This window comes from Labeo rohita, chromosome 14 (genome assembly GCF_022985175.1).
Source record: "Labeo rohita strain BAU-BD-2019 chromosome 14, IGBB_LRoh.1.0, whole genome shotgun sequence".
NCBI classification, from domain to species: Eukaryota; Metazoa; Chordata; class Actinopteri; order Cypriniformes; family Cyprinidae; genus Labeo; species Labeo rohita.
Window position 1 is genome coordinate 8,962,289 of NC_066882.1, and position 21,858 is coordinate 8,984,146.

Genomic DNA, 21,858 nt, shown 5'->3' on the forward strand with positions numbered 1-21,858 from the left:
GTAATGTTTATTTAACCAAGAAAATGTGATTTGATTAAAAAAATAAAAAACCTATATGTATGTGTGTAAAGATACGTACGAGCAGTATTAATTAAGATATCAACCTAATATTTCACCTACCTGACCGGAAATGATAAGAACAAACATGAATGTTGTCAAGATTCTTGCCTTGGAAATCCTGGTTCAGTTTGGCCAACCACAAATGCCTTTTGCTCCTCAGACAGGTTTTTTGCACTGTTCTCCTTGATTTGTTATAACTTTTGGCAGTCTATAATACTCCAAATGTTTTTCCTCGTCTGACCGATTAGTACAGCCCAAAACATGACAAAAATTGACCATTTTCAGCAGCGATAATCAGCAAAATTTGCAAGTTCTGTTCAGTTCAGTGGGATTAAGTTCAGTGCACCAATATGCCCAGTTGATGAAAAAACTCTATAGCTAAAGATATTCTGCATTAGCGCAGATGCATTTTGACCTTTTTGACCTCCACCTTTGTAATTGTGATTGGTAGACCTAAGCCATCTTTGCTAAGCCATCCAAACACTACTAGAGTTATCAAATAGCAAATGGATTTCTCACAGTGAATTTCACGTATGTCTGTTTATCTCAAAGAAATGTTGAGGGTAGTGTACTGGTTAGTTCAAATACTGTACTAGCAGCCAACCAGCTGTTTGAACTGTATGTCACGATCACAAATCCCCCTGAGGTTACAATGACAAGTTCCTCTAACTTCTTTTGAAGCAGCCGATGTTTTAAAATAGTTTGACACCTACCTCATTCCCTTGAAACCCTAGAAGACCAATGACAAGAAAACCAGTTATGAATTTATTACACCAACAGCAACAATGCAAGCAGGAGTTTTAAAGCTGAGTGTACCTGTTAGGATGAACATGCTGCATCATATGAGGCTTTAGGAGCAGTTGTTATTGTTATTTTGGCCTCAGTGATTCCACGGTGAGGACATGCCTGAAATGGACACATGCTATGTTGGAGGTGGAGCTCTGTACACAGACAAGCGATGCAAACGTAATATCACAGTTCTGTAGTCCAACTGAATGACCCTGAGGCTGACACTCTCATTCATACATGTACTCCACAATAGCTAATCCCTAAGTCCAATTCTGTCTATTTTTATACATATTGTAGCCAGAAAAAGACGAGTACTAATCAACTAATAGGATTGGGAGCGAAATGAACATTTTATAACGTAGTCTGTGTAAGCCAAAGAGAGGGAGGAGAGATTGCACTATAAAGGCAGACAAGACAAACTGGGGAACACACTAGGAAACTAACAACACCGGCTATAGAACCAAGCTCAGGTGCAACAGTGCAGAGGACAGCCTCCCAAAACCAGGTAAGATCTAAACTTTCATCACAATGAGGAAACAGACTTAGACTTTGAGGTACAGCTACTGATTTGGATTTAGTTTATATGATATTGTTCAATGTGAATGTGTATATTAGCATTCCTGGTTGTAAAAAAAGGGCCAGAATTGTACCTTTTGGGGTACAACAGCTTGTCACTGCAACAGTACTGTTAAAAGGACATCTTTTTTTTACCCCTAATAGGTGCATATTAATACCTTAAGGGTATGTATTACTACTTTAAGGTACTAATATGTACCTATTAGGGCTAATAAAGGTACAAAGATGTCCTTTTAAGGATACTGCTCTAGTAACAACACTGTAAAAATGTTCTCCAGTATCAGTTCAGCAGCTGCCTTAAAAGTTAAATCAACTTAAAAGTACAAGATATTTCAACTCACTACAATAAAATAAGTTTAAATGACTTGTACTTTTAAGTTGATTTAACTTAAAATGTTAAGCCAGCTGCTAAACTTAATTTTTTTTTAAGTTATATTTTTAGGCTTTTTTGTGCCTTTAATGGACAGAACAGTAGAGATATGACAAGAAACTACTGGGTGGAGAGAGAGAGGAGCGGGATCGGCAAAGGTCGCCGCGGCAAAGGTCGCCGCTCAGATAAAAGTTGTGCTATATGGTAACCAAAGGCTGACACAACTCAATTGTTAAAGCTGAAACTGGTAAAAAACATCTGTTGTACCCCAAAAGGTACAATTTTGACTTTGTGTACTGAAACGTTATTTTCTACCTCTCAGATAAAAAGGTACAAAAGCTGACACTAGGATGGTACCATTTCAAAGTGCATGGTACATTTTTAAAGGGTGCAATTTATCCTTGCATTACATTTTTGTAAAACAGTACTGCACCAGTGAGTGCTTTTGTACTTAAATACAAAGATAACAAGATGCTGTCTTGTAGACTAGAGACTGAGGAGCATCAGTTGTTTGCATATTCAGTGTTTTGCTTGCCATGTATTCCTGAGCCTAAACATGATGCTAACTGATATAACCCTTACCTGAAGGAATGAGGTTATCTATATCAAGATTATCATCAGTACAATCATCTAAATATGACATATCATGCTTAGACTTTGCCTCTTGATTGCACTAGAGAAAAGACTGTGATCATTGTAATTTGTTATCATTTCTATAGCACAACAACTAAAAAAAGTGCTTCACTTCATTACGTTTGAACCAGCAAATCAGTTTAACTGAAGTCACACTAGAAATATAGTCTGATTTTTAAACAAGAGCATAATGGATGAATTTTGCTGGCTAAATAAGTGTCTTATATTTGTGATTTATTTATACTCATTTACACATAAATAGATAATTAATTCAGCTTATTTGTTGTGATGCTCTTACTTAGACTTTACAATATTTAAATATTAGTTAAAATTTTTATATTTAAATATTCCAAAATAGTTTAGAGGAATTTAACTTGACTTCTGTTAGAATATATTGTGCACATTTTGCACTTATTTTGCACCCATATGTGACAAAGTTGACTAAAAACTTTCAAGCATAGTGTTTCAATATTCATTACATTGCATTTTTTTAAAAATATCATTGTTTTGGCACTTCCAGTGTTTGAAATGGTTGGCCTCATTCACAGAGACACATTAAAAACAGATAAGAGCTAATCCTGAGTGCGGCTTCTGTGAAGGATTATGAGGCAGTCTATCGTTATTCTAATCTGGTCTTCCCTGATTAGCCCTAGAGGATTGAAATCTCAGCAAGACGACATATAAACATGAATGGTTTTCCAAACAATGTTTGCAATTCAGGGAAGGATGCTGGTACTTTTAATGTTGCCAAATCAAGTGACTGCCCTCCACTGGCACATTTTACACTGCAACCTTTTCACTTCTCATTTCAGAACACTTCAGCTGACTTTCCATAACCATGGCAAAGTAAGTGTGTGCATATTCACCTATTCTAACATTTTATAAAGACATCATAAAAAGGCGTTTAATACCATGATTTCTCTGTATCCTACAGACTATTTAATATTATATTCATATTTATGACACCTCTCTAGATTGACAGCCTTCGTGCAATGTTCCTACACCCTGTTCACTAGTAGTATTAAATCTGAAGTCTTTTTGGTCTTCAATCCTAGTGGATTACCAGATTATAAGAAATCCCTTTTAGAGTGGATTGACAGGATTACTACAAGAGTTTTAAAGTAACAGTGCAAAGCTTAGCATATGCAGATGACTAATCACCTCATACAGACTAACATATTAAAACCATGCAAAATCAGCAGATATTGAAATCTCAAAGATGATTATCAAAAATTATAATATCAAGACTGTATGTCATTTCAACAGGATTTACAAGAAGACGAGTGGTAATGGTTCGGTAAGGCTACACCTCCCATTACTTTTCATCTGCTCCACATGCACATGCTCTCAACCAGGATTGCCAGATCTTAGTATTAAAACTAGGCCAATGTCTCTATCCTAAACATCAAAACTTAAAACATGCCACTCCAATACCTAAAACAGACATTTTACATATTCACATAGGCATTACACATTGTGCAATATGCCAGGCTGGGAATGTAGCAATCTCTGGCAAAAGTTTAAAGGTAGCCCCATTCTGTGGAAAAAGTGCAGATTTGGCAATCCTGCTCTCGACATATTTATAAGACACAAGCGTGATACACAGGATAATCATTTCAACAATCTTGTATTCCAGTTATGCCTTTATTTGGGGAGAAGAGACTTTGTGGACCACGTGGAACGTGTTGACCCAGTTGGTACGTTCTTGGCTACTTTATGTTTAAAACATTATTATTAAAATTGTGGGATGTTTTTACTTTTTCATTTAAATGTATACACTACCGTTCAAAAGTTTGGGATAAATAAGATTTTTAATGTTTTTTAAGTATTTTTTGCTCATCAATACTGCATTCTTATCTAACAATATAAGTCTTTACTACCACTCTTTTTTTTTTTACTTTAACATATCCTTGCTGAATAATAGTATTAATTTTCTTTCAAAGAAAGAAAGAAAGAAAACATTTACTGACCTTGTAAAAAGCATTTTTAAATAAATGCTTTTTACAATTTTTATTCATCAAGGAAGAAAAAGTATCAAAAATTTCCAAAAAATAACTAAGCAGCACAACAGTTTCCAACATAAATGTGACCCTGGATCACAAAACCAGTCATAAGTAGCATGGGTATATTTGTAACATTAGCCAAAAATAAATTCAATGGGTCAAAGTTATTGATTTTTCTTTTATGCGAAAAATCATTAGGATATTAAGTATAGATCATGTTCCATGAAGATATTTTGTAAATTTCCTACCGTAAATATATCAAAACTTAATTTTTGATTAGTAATATGCATTGCTAAGAACTTCATTTGGACAACTTTAAAAGCGATTTTCTCAATATTTAGATTTTTTTTGCACTCTCAGATTTCAGATTTTAAATAGTTGTATCTTGCCAAATATTGTCCTATCCTAACAAATCATACATCAATGGAAAGCTTATTTTTTCTGCTCAGAAATTAAAAAAAAATTACACCTATAACTGGTTTTGTGGTCCATAGTCACACATCAACATTAGAATAATTACTGTGACACTTAAAGCTGGAGTAATGATGCTAAAAATTCAGCTTTGCGTCACAGAAATAAATTATATTTAAAAGTATATTAAAATAGAAAACTGTTATTTTAAATTGCAATAATATTTCATAATATTACGTATGGTTATAATATTATTTGATCAAATAAATGGAACTTTAATAAGCATAAGAGACTTAAAATGTTAAAAAACTTTAAAACCTTACTAATCCCAAACTTTTGAATGGCAGTGTATGTATATATACACACCACACTTTTCTACTTTAAAAGACTTATTATTTCCTTCTCAGATGGAGTGCTCAAGATTGATCCTTCAGCTCTTAATGGAAGGAAAGGTACAATTTAATTTAACACATTGTCATGACAAAAATTTGTCATTAATTTCATTTATTTATATTCTTAACTTATTTTTTTTAGTGTGGGTACAGCTTGCATGTGCCTTCCGCTATGGACGAGAAGATCTGGATGTGATTGGAGTTTCCTTCAGAAAAGACATTTGGATAAAGCGCATTCAGATGTATCCCGTTCAGGGAAGCAAGCCCCCAAACACACCAATGCAGGATGCGCTTTTGAAGAAAGTTGGAGACCAAGGACATCCCTTCACTTTTGATGTAAATTAATAGTTATGCTTTAAGCATTGAGAAAACAATCAAGGATGTCCTTCATTTGTGTCTGTCCTGTTTTGTCTCAGATTCCAGTACATCTTCCATGCTCAGTGTCACTTCAACCAGCACCAGAGGATGCCGGGAAGGTACAGTAGCACAAATACATGCACATGCACAAATACACTCACAAATGTTTCTCTAATATATAATATGTTTACTTTTACAGCCTTGCGGGGTTGACTATGAAGTCAAAGCCTATATTGCAAATGAAGAAGACGAGGTAGATGATAAAGTTGACAAGAAGTATGTCCTGCTCCATTTTAACATTACGATACTCTGTGACTAAACAATTACATTTTTATCCTAATTCTAATATTTCTATCAATAATAGAGACACTTGCCGTTTAATAATTCGTAAAATCCAGTACGCACCAAATGAGCTGGCAGCCGGACCCAAAACCGATATCAACAAACAGTTTATCACTGCAGACAAACCAATTCACATGGAGGCCTCCATGGAGAAAGAGGTACAGTGCTTTGAATGGCTGTTGTAGATGATTTATGAAATTGTAATGCTTTCAATATATGCAGCTATATGTCTGCATTCACTGTTGATTTCTCACCCTTCAGCTCTACTATCACGGAGATAGCATTCCTATCAAAGTGAAAGTGAATAATGAGACCAGTAAAGTAGTGAAGAAAATCAAAATCAGTAGTAAGTATTTTTACTATTCCAAAAAACTATAGAAACCCTTATAGAATTTGTAATGGTTATAATGGGACTTGTATTGGATTTAAAGAGATAGCTAACCCAAAAATGAAAATTACCGCATGATTTACTCACCCTTAAGCCATTCTAGGTGTATATGTGTTTCCATGTGTTTAGACAAATACAGTTGGAGTTACATTAAAAATTGTCCTGGCTCTTCCAAGCTTGGCAGTGAATGGGTGTTGAGATTTTGAAGTCTGATAAAGTGCATCCACCCATCATAAAAAGTGTTCCACACAGCTCCGGGGGGTTAATATAGGCCTTCTGAAGCAACCTGTTGTGTTTGTGTAAGAAAAATATCTATATGTAAAACTTTGTAAGCCGTAATCTCTAACTTCCACTAACTGTCGTCCACACGTTGACGGGAGAGTAGCGTTTCAGTGGATGACGTAGCGTAAGCTCTGGTAAGAATATGTTAGTCTCGCAAGAACCAAGTTTTGTTTACAGCAAAGGAAAAACAGCCTCCTATTGGCTTATATCGACATCCCCCAATCCCCTTTAGCCGTGTGGAGCACTTTTTATGATTGATGGATGCTCTTTATCAGACTTATTTTGCAGTGGAAACCATTACAAATTCTGTGAAGGTTTCTGTTGGTGAAGCCCATCTGCTTTCTGCTGAAGGAGATTTCACTTCCAGAACAAAAATTTACAGGTAATTTACTCACCCCCTTGTCATCCATGATGTTCATGTCTTTCTTTCTTCAGTCGTAAAGAAATTCTGTTTCTTGAGGAAAACATTTCAGGAATGTTCTCCATATAGTGGACTTATATGCGAGTTTGAACTTCCAAAATGCAGTTTAAATACAGCTTCAGTCAAGGAATAAGGGTCTTATCTAGCGAAATGATGGGTAATTTTCTAAAGAAAAAAAAGAAAATAGAAAAAAGGAAAAAAAAGTACAATCTATGTACTTTTTAACCTTAAAATCTCGTCTTGTCTAGCTCTGCGATGAGATCTGTGTAATCTGAGTCAATACAGTAAGGCAGGGTTGGCAGGTTTTCATAGCAAAACCCGCCCAATTGCTACTTAAACTGGCCCAGAAGTAGCCCAATCGCATTTCGAGAGGGTCCCCTGAGAAAAATATGGTTCTGGGGGATAAAATACACGTTTTTTGGTGGGATTCCCCTGGTAAAATTAGCATTCCAGGGGCTAAATATTACGTTTCTGGGATCGCTTCAACCCACGGACATTAAAAACAACCCGCGGCAACAGTATTAAAGTAGCCCAATTCCGCGGGAAAACCGCAGACTTGGTAACACTAAACATATGAAAAAACTCCCATCTGATTTTTTTCCCCCAACTTAAAAATCGTTCTACGTTTAAAAATTTAAAATGCATTTAAACTGCATTTTGGAAGTTTAAACTCGCGGGCACCAAGAATTCCACTATATGGAGAAAAATCCTGAAATGTTTTCCTCAAGAAACATAATTTCTTTACGACTGAAGAAAGAAAGACACAACATCACGGGGGCGAGTAAATTATCTCAAAATTTTTGTTCTGAAAGTGAACTTCTCCTTTTACGGCAAACTTCCATACGCCGTGTTTCTGTATTAGCGTAGCCTAACACTTACCTCATGACTTTTGACATTATTTAGCATTGTTTAGCCAAATTGATCTCTGTATCATTATATATCCCGTTTTCTTTATATGTTGCGGGCAGAGGTGTGCCAGAAGTGTTGGTTTTGGTCTGAAATGCGGTGGTCCCGTGCGACATCTAGTGGTTAAAATCGTATATAGCACCATTAAGAATGATTTATTATTGCTTTTAAGTATGTGACTCACAAAACCAGTCATAAGGGTTTTGTTTATGAGATTTATACGTCAAAGCTCAATAAAAGCTGAATAAATAAGCTTTACATTGATGTATGGTTTGTTAGGGTAGGACAGAATTTGGCTGTGATACAACTATTTGAAAATCTGGAATCTGAGGGTGCAAAAAAATCTAGATAGTGAGAAAACTGCCAAATTTTGAAGTTGTCCAAATAAAGTTCTTAATGCATATTACTAATCAAAAATTAAGTTTTCATATATTTACAGTAGGAATGTTACAAAATATCTAAATGGAACATGATATTTTACTTAATTTCCTAATGATTTTTGCCATAAAAGAAAAATCAATAATTTTGACCCATATAATGTATTTTTGGCTACTGCTACAAATATACCCCAGCGACTTAAGACTGGTTTTGTGGTCCAGGGTCACATATGTGTTTCCCACAATGATCCAGAATAAACTAGCTCATTGTGTGTTTTAGTTTACCAAATTACAGATGTACTGCTTTACTCTTCGGACAAATACGACAAATGTGTCCTGAGTGAAGAATTTGGGTGAGTCAAAAAACTTCACACAACAAAAGTTGTTGGTATTTTTGTTGCAGATTTAATAAATAAGGCTTAACTGATCAGTCAAATAATAGAATAATTTTACAGACATTTTTTTAGAAGTTTGTCTATGATTGGTCTTAAGAGGTGAAAACCCCTTTTTTTTGTAACAGGGACCAGATTAATGCAAACTCCACCTTTGAGAAGGAATATAGAGTCACTCCTCTGCTTGCCAATAACAAAGAGAAACGTGGTCTTTCACTGGATGGCAAACTGAAAGATGAAGACACCAACTTGGCTTCTTCGACAATGTCAGTTAATCTTTATTACAACAACTGAATATATACTTAAATTGGTAGTTTGAAACTAAAAGTCATCTGCATTTGACAAATTTTTATGCTTTAAATTTTTATATTTTAAAAACATCAAAATATTTTTATTTCTAAAAATGCACAGGCAGATAAACACTGACTTATCTGAATCTGTCTTTCTGCAGGCTGTTACCGAACGTGGATAAACAAATGCAAGGCCTTGTTGTTTCCTACAAAATTAAGGTTACCCTCATGATGGGAGGCGGTCTCTTGGGAAGCCTAACATCAAGGTTTGGATCTTCATTTTTGCTTTCATCCTAATGTCTCAGCATTTTACCTCCTTCTTTTTCTGATGTCTTTTGCTGTGCTATTAAGGAAGATCTTTCCCTTGATACTAAACAAGGAACAGTCTGTTTAGTTACTTGGTCAATGAAAATAAATCCAGCAGTACATAGTGTGATGTGGTTTACCATTGTGAGCAGTGAAAGTACTCAGTACATGTTTATCTTCTGTACACAGTGATATTAACGCTGAGCTTCCACTGGTTCTGATGTCACCTAAACCAGCAGGTGAGGTTTCTGTTCTTTTATATGTAAAATGAGGCGGCCTTGTGTGTCTGTGTGACATTTATAGTCCACTTTTCCAAGGATAGTTCTGTAAATGTGACTATAACTTATTTAAAATTCAAATAATACACATTATACCTTGTTTATAAACTTAGCACTGCTAAGAAAAATTCTAAAAAGCATAATTTTCTCATCCTTGTGCATTCTCAAATTGAGCAGAAGTGTAAGTATCAATGTAAACTTATTTCCTATCTTTCCCATTAGAAAGAAAGAATGTTAAACTTTAAGGCTTAACAAAAACAAAAAATATAACTTTTTTTTCTTCTTTTATTAAAATCCAGGACTGATATCAACCTTGAATAGATTCTACAACCAGTGACAGAGAGGAGCAAGTCAGAAAAGGAGAGACACTCAGGAATAGATGCAAAATCCAAACAACCTCATTTCATGAGCCATAGGCTGTAGATGCTTCCTTGTTGCAAATACCTGTGTATTAGCTGTATAATGTTAAACGTGGGCTAAAGGCCTTGTACACTAAGGTGAACTCAATGACACTGAAATCAAGCATTGATCTGATGCTGATGTCATGTTTATTTCTTCTGCCTTTGTCGTGGGAACTCAGATTAATCATGTTTTAGTTTCTTTTTGTATTGTGAATGTAAAATATGAAGAAGTACCAAACAACTTACTTTAAATGTATTATTATATTAAATTGTATTTAGCATGTTGTGGTCTGTGTGGCGATGGTGGACATTAATAAACACTGGACTGTTATTTGGACCACTAGCAAAGTCTTTCCTCATCCTTTATCCTTCATCATGGCTATATATGCAGGGGAGCAGTGAAGTAGTTAATTATTATTTATTAAGTCTCTTCTGCTCACCAAGGCTGCATTTATCTGATCCAAAGAACAGCAAATCAGTAAAATTTTTAAAATATTTTTACTATTTGAAATATGTTTTCTATTTGAATATATTTTAAAATGTAATTTATTCCTGTTATCAAAGCTAAATCTTCAGCATCATTACTCCAGTCCTCAGTGATTCTTCAGAAACAATTTTAATATGCTGTTCAAGAAACATATTATTATTATTATAAATATTTAAAACAGCTGAGTACATTTTTTAGGATTCTTTGATGAAAAGAAAGATCCAAAGATCAGCATCTGAAATAAAAAGCTTTTGTACAATTATATTATATACTATACCATTCAAAAGCTTGGGGTCAGTATAATATTTATTTATTTATTAAAAGGAATTATAAAAATTAATATTTTTATTTAGCAGGGATGTTTTAAATTGATCAAAAGTGATGATGAAGACATTCATAATATTCCGAAAGATTTCTCTTTTAGATTAAACCTGAAAAAAATTCTACTCAGCTGTATTCAACATAATAATCAGCGTTGGGGGTAACGCATTACAAGTAACACGAGTTATGTAATATTATTACTTTCCCCCCATTTATTGATTAAAAGCTCTCCTTTCCCCATGTTGAGAGAAATCGGGAGTAAGATATTAGTTTTAGAATAAATGTGAACATCCATTAATTCATCTCACTCACAAAAAACAGATTGAGTATTCCTCAAAATGAATAAAAACTGTGAAATTCAACTCAGAATATATGTTAAGTAATGCTAATATCCTTTATGCATTTAATACCATTTTATTAACTGATGTCTTTGCTGCCGACCTTCGATGATCCAATTCAGCCATACTAATAAGCAAAAATTACTCAAGATCTAACATTTGTTTTCCTTTTTTTATTGCTGAAGAGTTGACTTTTTTTTCTTCTGCTGTCTACTGTACAGATGTGAATTTACTTTTCTCAAAGCCTGAGGCTTTTGGTGTGAAAAGGCTTTTACATTTGCCAAAAATAGAACTTGTTATATTAAAAACGAACAACCAAGCCCTGTCCAGATTTAAAAAGTAACGCAAAAGTAAAGTAACGCATTACTTTCCATTAAAAGTAACGTAACTAGTTACTTTTTTAGGAAGTAACTCAGTATTGTAATGCATTACTTTTAAAAGTAACTTTCGCCAACACTGATAATAATAATAATAATAATAATAGTTTTTTGAGCAGCAAATCAGAATATTAGAATGATTTCTGAAGGATCATGTGACTAGAATAATGATGCTAAAAATTAGGCTTTGAAATCACAGAAATCAATGACATTTAAAAATATACTCAAATAGAAAACAGTTATTTTAAATTTTACAAATATTTTAAAAAATGTACTGTTTTTGCTGAACTTTAAAAAAAAATCAGGCTTTATGAGCAGAAGAAACTTATTTTAAAAAAACATTACAAATCTTACTTACTAATCTTACTTTTATTTTTTAAAAAACATTTTTTTTTATTGTTATCATGTTATTGCGTTTCATTGTGTTAGTTGTATTTTTTTAGTTATTTTTACATAATCAAAAAGCCAACTGCAGTTTGAGTTATTTGTTTTTGCAAATTAACGCTTCATAAAGACATGCCCATAGTAGTAAGAGAAGAATTAAAGAAATGTATGTATATACACTGCTCAAAAAAAATAAAATAAAGGGAACACTAAAATAACATCCTAGATCTAAATGAATGAAATATTCTTATTAAATACTTTGTTCTTTACATAGTTGAATGTGCTGACAAAAAAAAAAAATCACACAAAAATTATCAATGAAAATCAAATTTATTAACCCATGGAGGTCTGGATTTGCAGTCACACTCAAACTTGAAGTGGAAAAACACACTACAGGCTGATCCAACTTTGATGTAATGTCCTTAAAACAAGTCAAAATGAGGCTCAGTAGTGTGTGTGGCCTCCACGTGACTGTATGACCTCCCTACAACGCCTGGGCATACTCCTGGTGAGGTGGCGGATGGTCTCCTGAGGGATCTCCTCCCAGACCTGGACTAAAGCTTCCGCCAACTCCTGGACAGTCTGTGGTGCAACGTGGCGTTGGTGGATGGAGCGAGACATGATGTCCCAGATGTGCTCAATTGGATTCAGGTCTGGGGAACGGGCGGGCCAGTCCATAGCATCAATGCTTTCGTCTTGCAGGAACTGCTGACACACTCCAGCCACATGAGGTCTAGCATTGTCTTGCATTAGGAGGAACCCAGGGCCAACCGCACCGGCATATGGTCTCACAAGGGGCTGAGGATCTCATCTCGGTACCTAATAGCAGTCAGGCTACCTCTGGCGAGCACATGGAGGTGCTGTGCGGCTCTCCAAAGAAATGCCACCCCACACCATTACTGACCCACTGCCAAACAGGTCATGCTGGAGGATGTTGCAGGCAGCAGAACGTTCTCCACGGTGTCTCCAGACTCTGTCACGTCTGTCACGTGCTCAGTGTGAACCTGCTTCTGTGAAGAGCACAGGGCGCCAGTGGCGGATTTGCCAATCTTGGTGTTCTCTGGCAAATGCCAAACGTCCTGCACAGTGTTGGGCTGTAAGCACAACCCCCACCTGTGGAGGTCAGGCCCTCATACCACCCTCATGGAGTCGGTTTCTGACCGTTTGAGCAGACACATGCACATTTGTGGCCTGCTGGAGGTCATTCCTGCAGGGCTCTGGCACAAAGGCGGAGGTAGTGGTCCTGCTGCCGGGTTGTTGCCCTCCTACGGCCTCCTCCACGTCTCCTGATGTACTGGCCTGTCTCCTGGTAGCGCCTCCATGCTCTGGACACTACGCTGACAGACACAGCAAACCTTCCTGCCACAGCTCGCATTGATGCGCCATCCTGGATGAGCTGCACTACCTGAGCCACTTGTGTGGGTTGTAGACTCCGTCTCATGCTACCACAAGAGTGAAAGCACCGCCAGCATTCAAAAGTGACCAAAACATCAGCCAGAAAGCATAGGAACTGAGAAGTGGTCTGTGGCCACCACCTGCAGAACCACTCCTTTATTGGGGGTGTCTTGCTAATTGCCTATAATTTCCACCCGTTGTCAATTCCATTTGCACAACAGCATGTGAAATTGATTGTCAATCAGTGTTGCTTCCTAAGTGGGCAGTTTGATTTCACAGAAGTGTGATTGGAGTTACATTGTGTTGTTTAAGTGTTCCCTTTATTTTTTTGAGCAGTGTATAAACTTCTGACTGACTTCAGATCAAATCTTAAGTATTGTTAAATGTTAAATGGGTGTTATGAATATTAATTAACAATGCAGTGAGTGTCACTAGCAGTGTTGGGGAGTAACTAGTTACATGTAACAGAATTACGTAATTTAATTACAAAATAAATGTAATTGTAATTAGTTACAGTTACTGAGAAAAAATATGTAATTAAATTACAGTTACTTTTGAAAAATGCCAGTGATTACAAAGGGGATTACATCTGATATTTTTTTACACACCCACCCCCACTTACAGATTTAATTGACTTCTTTTAAATTGCACTGACTGCTCTAAAATGAGACACCAGTGTTTCAGGAGTTTAGGACACAGAATAGGACACATGCTTATTCGATAACTGTTTTATTTCCTATTTGGGTTTATGCATAAACTTTATTTTTTAAGATTGTTTTTTCCAAGGCACTGTTAGATGCTAGCATTTTCTGTCATAACTATGCAAACATTTGATTTCAAATCCAGTATCATAGCTATTAAACTATTTCTTGTTATGATGTTATTTATGTTATAATCTTGTTATGACATATAGCGCAACTGCGCTCACGGTGACTCGAGTTCGATTCCCGTCTCGAGGTCCTTTGCCGATCCCGCTCCCCTCTTTCCTGTCATCTCTCTACTGTTCTATCACAATAAAAGGCATAAAAAGCCCAAATATATAAGTATTAAAAAAAAAAAGTCTGAATTTGTGGTGGCTGTGCTTTAAATTAAATTATTACACAGCTCAGACTCTTTCGGGGCAACTTAAGTCAGTGCTATATGCTTGATAATTTTTCTTGGCGGAAGCTTTGCGTTTGGTTAGCTAATAAAATATTAAAGCTTAATTCAATATCATGTGTACAATTTCTTAATTCTGTCATCCTGGTATCGTGGACTTGCTCTATTATTTCATACAAATGCAGCTGCTGCCATTTTTATTTTTTATTTTTTTGTACATTGTAATGGATTATAAGATAACTAACAAACTAGTACTACTACTTAATTATTTATGTGGTGAAATGTTGTGTAAGAAAAGTGGTATGACTGCACTGTGTCCCTAAAATGTCTAATTTGAACTAATTTCTTCATGGAAGCTTTGCGTTCAATATTTCAACTCAGATCAGTGTTTCGTGTCAAATAATTTTAAATAAATCTATTTCTAAATAATCTATCAAGCTGCTGTGTAATAAGTAAGATAATGTACATTCAGCCAGTTGTTATCGCAAAATAAAGATGTATGTTATCCCTTACTTATTATAATCTTAATTCAAGTGATGAAGAATTTTGAAAGTCCGATAGTAATCAGTGTTGAGTGCTACTGTACGGTTAACTCTGCCTGCTTTAAATGTTTAAAAATAATTAACAGTTGAAAATATTAGAAATTTAGAAAAGTAATCTAAAAGTAATGTTACATTAATAAAGTAATTGAAAAGTTACACTACTTATTACATTTTAAATCAAGTAACTTGTAATTTGTAACCTATTACACTTCCAAAGTAACTTTCCCAACGCTGGTCACTAGTGATAACGACTGAGTTTCTGAATGAATAAATGACTCTTTTCCTGGTTGCATCAGTGGATTAGCTTTAGCAGTGTCAGTTTAAGCTGCATATTCGCTTGTGAGTCTGAACTGACTTCAAATCGCAGCGGCTTTACACACTTAAGTTCACCTAAACAGAGCTGCTGTACGACAAAGGTAAGTTTTACGTGTAGTGTTACGCTGTGCATTCGTGTGCATCGTCGAGTAGTTCACCGTAAAAGCGCAAAAGCATCAGGACAAAACGGGGGAAAACCGGTGCATCACTTTCATTTTCATCCTATTGAAACTACTGGTTAGCTTAACCACAAGGAAAAATAAGAAAGGTACGCCTAGAGTTGCGGTTGTGCTATTTAAACTATAAATCTATTGAAATTATGTTCGGGAAACATCGCTGAAGTTTCTGTAAATAATCATAGTTTGTAATCATATTGTCAAATGTCATAGTAACGTTAAACATGCTGAGCAAATACAGATCCGAGCATATTGATTTGTTACGCAGACCACTCCGTAACACTCAGCGTGACTTTATACTAAAACAGAAACTGTTATAAGCATTAGCTATCTTACATATTCTGCTCTGTTCGGGTGTATTATAATATTATCGGGCCGTGTGAACTTCCCAGCAAGCACTGCGCGCATTACGTTCTTTCCGGTTAGCTGCTGGCTACCCTCAGATACCGGGATGATCAGACCTCATTCACCGGGCCCGTGTGTTTCAAATAAACCCGCTGGTCTCCGTCACTGGAACTGTAATGTCGATGATTACCGTCAGCAGTACGAGAGTGACAAGCAGTGGTTCATCAGACGCCAGTTCATTGTGAAACACATTGACGAGTACGAGGGAAATGCTCTTGATAAGCTACTGGCCCTGTCGATGGTGTGGGTTAACCATGTTTTCATGGGATGCAGGTGGGGATTGCATTGAATTGAGCTGTTTAACTATTTTGGCGGGAGTTTGAATGAATGCTTATATCACAAAAGTCATGTTTATTCAATGTTATATGTATACATAGTTATACATTAGTAATGTCACCCAAAGGATGTAGTCAATATTATGGCTGTTTTTCTTTGAACAGGTATGGCTCCCAACTGATGCACAAGGTGCTTGAGATGGCAGAAGGGATTGATGTTGGCGAAATGCCCTCGTATGAACTAGTTCCAAACGCAGAAGCAAAAAAGAGGCCACATTCATCGGATGGAAGTAAGTGTTTCTATCCATCTACCTATAGAGGGATTGCACTTATGTCATGATATGGTCAGTTATCCTGATGCACAGCCATATTGGCTATATTCTGCATGTTTAGTGCACTAATGAATACATTGTTCTGCTAATTTATGCGTCTAAACTATGGAAAAAAGTGTGGAAGCTGCTTCATATAGAGAAGGACTTAGTAAGCAGGAAAGAGTGCAATATTTTGACAAAGTTAATGGATGGTAAAGATGCGTACAAGCAGTATTAATTAAGATATTAGCCTAATATTTCACCTGCCTGACTGAAAATAAGAACACACACAAATGTTGTCAAGATTCTTGCCCTGGAAATCCTAGTGCAGGTTTGTCAACCTCAAACGCCTTTTGTTCCTCAAAAAGTTTTTTGCACTCTTCTCCTTAATTTGAGAATAAAGTCAAAATGCTTTGAGAATAAAGTTGAACTGTTTCGAGAATCAATTTGCAGCAATTATGAAATTAAAGTATTAAATAATATTTTGAGAGTATATTCTAGCTTTTTGTGCATGCAAATGGCCCGGATCAGGAACACCGGGATATATTCCGAAGTCTCAGCTTTCAAAATCTGTCTAAATATGTCTATTACAATTATATAATAGACATTTATATTACAATAATGTAAAATGTTTTCCACCCTCTTTAATGTGGCGTGACAGTTCGCCGTGTTGTATTCGCCTCAGTTTAAGCAGTGTCATCTTTCCAATTACAGAGACGTTCATTTCATTAAATTAGGCTATACTGTTTTTTATATCATGCTATAAACTTGAAATAAAGACGAAAACACATTTATAATTTGTGTTTTATGATAAAACTGACAGAATTTGAAGGTTGAGCTGTGTTATATTAAAAGCAACAAAGCACAAAAGTAGTATTAAAAAAAATAATATTAATACTGGGTAGCTGGCATGCTACAAATAATGAATGGAAGATGTTAAATATTATTTTCAATCATTTATCGTATTATATCGTGAAGAAAACAGCTTGTAAATGTCTCATTTTAATCAAAAAGACGATTGATTCACATGAATACAGCGATCCCGCCACATTAAAGAGCGTGCAAGACACACTGTTTGTATTTCGCTATAAAACTGACAAATATTGAAAGCTGAGACTTTGTTTTATATTAAAAGAACCAAAAGCACACAGTTTATTGCTATTTTTGGGTGGCTGGCTCACTACAAATAGGCCTAATGAATGCAACTGAAGACGTGAAATATTATTTCCAAGCATACTGTCATTGCGAGTATAACACATGCCATGATTTCTGCTAATAATCTCAAATATATTCAAATAAATTTCAGTGGCCTGGCAACTACTTCTGGTGCTTCCAATCTGGGCCATTTGCTTGCACAGGCTATACTCTTAAAATATTAAAACTTTAATTGCTATGACTTTATTCTCGTAATAATTTGACTTTATTCTCAAAACATTTTGCTTTTATTCTCAAAACATTTGGACTTTATTCTCAAAATATTACGACTTGAATTTTTTTTTTTTAACGTGGCACTAAAACACTGTTGTAATTTATGGGTGTTTTGCATCAAATAAACACATTTAAGCATTTAAAAACAGCATTTAAACAAAACATGAGTAATCATTTTTGCATGTAAATGGATATTTTAATCATGTATTATTTCATATTTCAGGTGAAACACCCATGAGGAAAATGCCTGTGTCAAAATTCACATCCAGACCTCGATTTGAACCGGTGCACTTTGTAAGTGGAGGAACCAGCGGTAGTGGAAACGGAGAAACTGATGAAAAAGAAAACGAGAAGGAGCGCAGGAAGGGCGAGATGAATGACGTAAGCCAAAGGGAACCAGATTGTCAGCCGTATAATGGTAACGGCTCCTCTTCCTCCTCTGGCTCCCTTGAGATGGGGAGTTACAGTTATGATTCTTGGCCTGAGCACAGAAATAAGAACGTGGACTCGGGCGGCACAAGTGGGCTCGGCTATGGCAGCAGAGTCTCCACCCCGAACTTCATGGGCAAGGTGCATCAGGAGTACACCGCTAGATACGAAGCGCACAATGCCAAACAATCAGACTCATTTTCCCAAGCTGGACGAAGTGATGGCTATGGAAGCGCTGGACGGTCTGGAGCCTGGGATAGTGGACGGCATGGACTGGGATTTGGACAACAGGATAGGCCAACATCCAGCAAGGCTTTCAGCAGGGTCTACGACACCCCAAGCAGAGGCAGCTCTGGCCTTCTCCCAACACCCTCACAGCCATCTTCTATCCCCACATCAATAGTTGATGAAAAACAGTGGCTGATTACTAGAGTATCCTCAGCTGTTGCCGTTACTCTGAGAGATCCTGTGTTCATGAGTGGACCCGACACGCCAAACTACAATTTCATACTCAGCCGCAGCATTCAAGCTTGCAAGACGAACCCAGAGTACATCTATGTTAATTTAAGAGATATTCCACCTGCTGATCTTCCTAAAAACAGAAAAGTACCCTCTGAAGGATACGCATGTGAACTGAGGTGCCAGTCTGTGTACCTTGCCACAGGGTACTCTGGGAGCAAAAACGGTGCCAGAGACCGAGCGTCAGAACAGGCCGTCAAGCTGTTCATGAGGCCGGTGGAAATTCGTGTCTTGCAACGACAGTACAAGCGTACTTACGTTAACGACATGGTAGTGTGCCAAGTGAACACTCCAAACCCAGTTCTTCCCCCACCTCTTCGCAACCCAGAGGACAAGCCGCCCCCTAGTACCAAGGGCCAGTATGAGCCTGATCGAAGCAAACACTGGACTGAATTTGTGATCATGGAGAATGCACATGATGCCATTTGTATACTCAACAACTCTGCTGCTTTCAACCGCATGAAAGTTGATTACACTTTTGACCCGGTTCCCAACAGCAATTCATGGCTCTGTAGTGTGTACTTACAGGGTGAGCTGGTGGCTGAAGCCAGAGGAACTAAGAAGAGCTCGAAACACTTGGCGGCGGAGGAGGCGGTTAGGAAGTTGCGAATGAACCAGGCAGCTCGTCAACATCAAGAGCAGCAACAACAGCAGAATTTTTCTGGAGGGAACCACACTCAAGACCAGCCTGGTAGTCGGTACGCCCAGCAGAGCAACAGGAACGCACAACTAGGTGAACTGGTCATCCTTGAAAACTCTGACAACGCTATTTGCATAATAAACGACACTGCTCAATTTAATAAAGTCCTTGCTGACTACAAGTTCACCGTCCTGCCGGACCATCGCTGGCGGTGTGAAGTTTACCTCGACGGTCAGTATGTGGCTGCAGGCATTGGACCTAAAAAGACCGTCAAGCACATTGCAGCCGAGGAGGCCCTCGCCACACTTCGGCGCACACAAGCTGTGGTGAAGTCCAACCTTAGGAAGGAGGGCCACGTGGATGCAATTTCCCGAAATCAAATCATGGCTCGTTCTGGCGAGGAATCCTTGAGGCAGGAGATCAAGGAGGACAACATCGGTAACCAGCTTCTCCGTAAGATGGGGTGGACGGGTGGTGGTTTGGGTAGAGAAGGAGACGGCATTGCAGAACCTATTAAGGTCAAAGAGCAGTTTACTAGGGAAGGACTTGGTATGGACATGGACAGGCAAAGTAGTCAGCTGACTAAGCGCGATATTGAGGAGATCATTCGTAATTATGCGAGTTCAGACCGTCAGGATGACCTGCGCTTCTCCACGGAGCTTAATAATGAAGAGCGGCGACAGATACACCAAGTATCTCAAAGATACGGGCTGCGGAGCAAATCATATGGACAAGGCCGGCAACGCTTCCTCGTGGTTAGCCGCAGAGTTCAGAAGGAACAGCTGATTGGTCAGCTATTGCAGGAGGGGCAGGTGGGACGATATGAACTGGTAAAGCCTCAGGCTTTGCAATGACTAAGCCCCTGAGAAACCAACAGATGACTGTTAATAAAAGCAAAGGGGTTTTACTTGTCACTTTTCCTGTTAATTTGTTTCTGGAGAGTGTAAAATATTTTTAAAAAAAAAAAGGTGGACTTAATCCTGGAAAATCTGTCAGGTGTCTGACTACAGTGTGTACTCTTTGCCTCCCTTTACCATGTATTTCTGTACAACTTGTCCAGATTTGCCGTAGGTTAGTTTAAGATTATAAGATGAACACTTACAGTTGAGGTCAAAAGTTTACATACACTTTGCAGAATCTGCAAAATGTTAATTATTTTACCAAAATAAGTGGGATTATACAAAATACATTCATGTTATACTTGATTCTTAATACTGTGTTGTTAACTGAATGATCCACAGCTTTTTTGTTTTGTTTTTTTTGTTTTCTTAGTGATAGTTGTTCATGAGTCCCTTGTTTGTCCTGAACAGTTAAACTGCCTGCTGTTTTTCAGAAAAATCCTTCAGGTCCCACAAAAACTGTTTCTTTAGCATTTTTGAGTATTGGAACCCTTTTAACTACAATGACTATGATTTTGAGATCCATGTTGAGAGCTGGGGGGTGACAGCTTTTCGAATTTGAAGATAAGTGTAAATGTAATTTATTTTGTCCTCTGGGAAACGTAAGTGACTTCAGTAGCTTTTGAAGGGCAGTACTAAACGAAAAGAATATGATATTTAGGCAAAATAATAAAAATGTACACGTCTTCATTATCGTCAAAAGTTTATACCCCTGGCTCTTAATGCATTGTTTGTGTTTGAACCTTCTGCAGTAGTCCCTCTGTGTGAAAAGATGGATCTCAGAATCATAGCCATTGTTGGAAAGGGTTCAAATACACAAAAATGCAGAAAAAACAAAGAATTTGTGGGACCTGAAGGATTTTTCTAAAGAACAGTGAACCATTTAAACTGTTCAGGACAAGCAAGGGACTCAAGAACAACTATCAAAAACAGCTCTGGATCATTATTAAGAATCAAGTGTATGTAAACTTTTGAACGGGGTCATTTTTATAAATTCAGCTATTATTTTCCCTTGTGGACTATATGTAAACATCATTTATGTGACATATCTTATTCAGGTCAGTACTAAATAAAAAATAACATGCATTTTATATGATCCCTTGTATTTTGGTAAAAAATTAACATTTTGCAGATTTTGCAAGGTGTATGTTAACTGTATGTTACTAACTAAACTTTGTCATATCATGTATCCTGTGAATATTTATTGACATGGATATTAGTAGTGGGGCCTTACAGCAGCATGTGACATTCCATTTTATGTTCACAACGGACAATATATCATTCACTCTTTCATCTGTTGTAAGATAAACACTTGAAATATAAAAATAACCTTTAAGTAATTACAAACAGTATATATTTTTGTCATTTTCTGATTGTTGATTGTAGAATTAAATATTTATCTCAACCCTAAAAGACTACAACTCCCTGTCCGGCAAATGTCTGAGCAGCAGTCCCTGTGAAATTTGCTATTGCGAATACTGTCAACCTGTCTGCTTGTATTGACACATTAAATTTAGTCTGGTCATAGTCCATTTTCTAGTTTAT

General features: G+C 36.8%; 2 protein-coding genes across 3 annotated transcripts; both read left to right on the forward strand.

The window, feature by feature from the left end:
- Positions 1-1,295: 1,295 nt before the first annotated feature.
- On the forward strand, positions 1,296-10,305 carry arr3b (arrestin 3b, retinal (X-arrestin)). Its single transcript, XM_051127953.1, has 15 exons — positions 1,296-1,354; positions 3,241-3,274; positions 3,695-3,725; positions 4,065-4,125; positions 5,250-5,294; positions 5,377-5,570; positions 5,651-5,710; positions 5,791-5,867; positions 5,956-6,091; positions 6,195-6,279; positions 8,588-8,660; positions 8,828-8,965; positions 9,151-9,255; positions 9,485-9,534; positions 9,873-10,305. The coding sequence occupies exons 2-15, from the start codon at positions 3,267-3,269 to the stop codon at positions 9,908-9,910; spliced, it is 1,101 nt and encodes a 366-aa protein (XP_050983910.1). The 5' UTR covers positions 1,296-1,354; positions 3,241-3,266; the 3' UTR covers positions 9,911-10,305.
- A 4,893-nt stretch (positions 10,306-15,198) lies between these two features.
- On the forward strand, positions 15,199-21,845 carry nkrf (NFKB repressing factor). 2 transcript variants are annotated; one of them, XM_051127605.1, is made up of 3 exons: positions 15,199-15,332; positions 16,253-16,377; positions 18,050-21,845. In XM_051127605.1, exons 2-3 carry the CDS (start codon positions 16,269-16,271, stop codon positions 20,266-20,268), a joined length of 2,328 nt encoding a protein of 775 aa, XP_050983562.1. In that variant the 5' UTR covers positions 15,199-15,332; positions 16,253-16,268; the 3' UTR covers positions 20,269-21,845. The 2 variants fall into 2 exon arrangements, with proteins under 2 accessions (XP_050983562.1, XP_050983561.1); XM_051127604.1 differs by lacking the exon at positions 15,199-15,332 and adding an exon at positions 15,390-16,085.
- Positions 21,846-21,858: the final 13 nt, after the last annotated feature.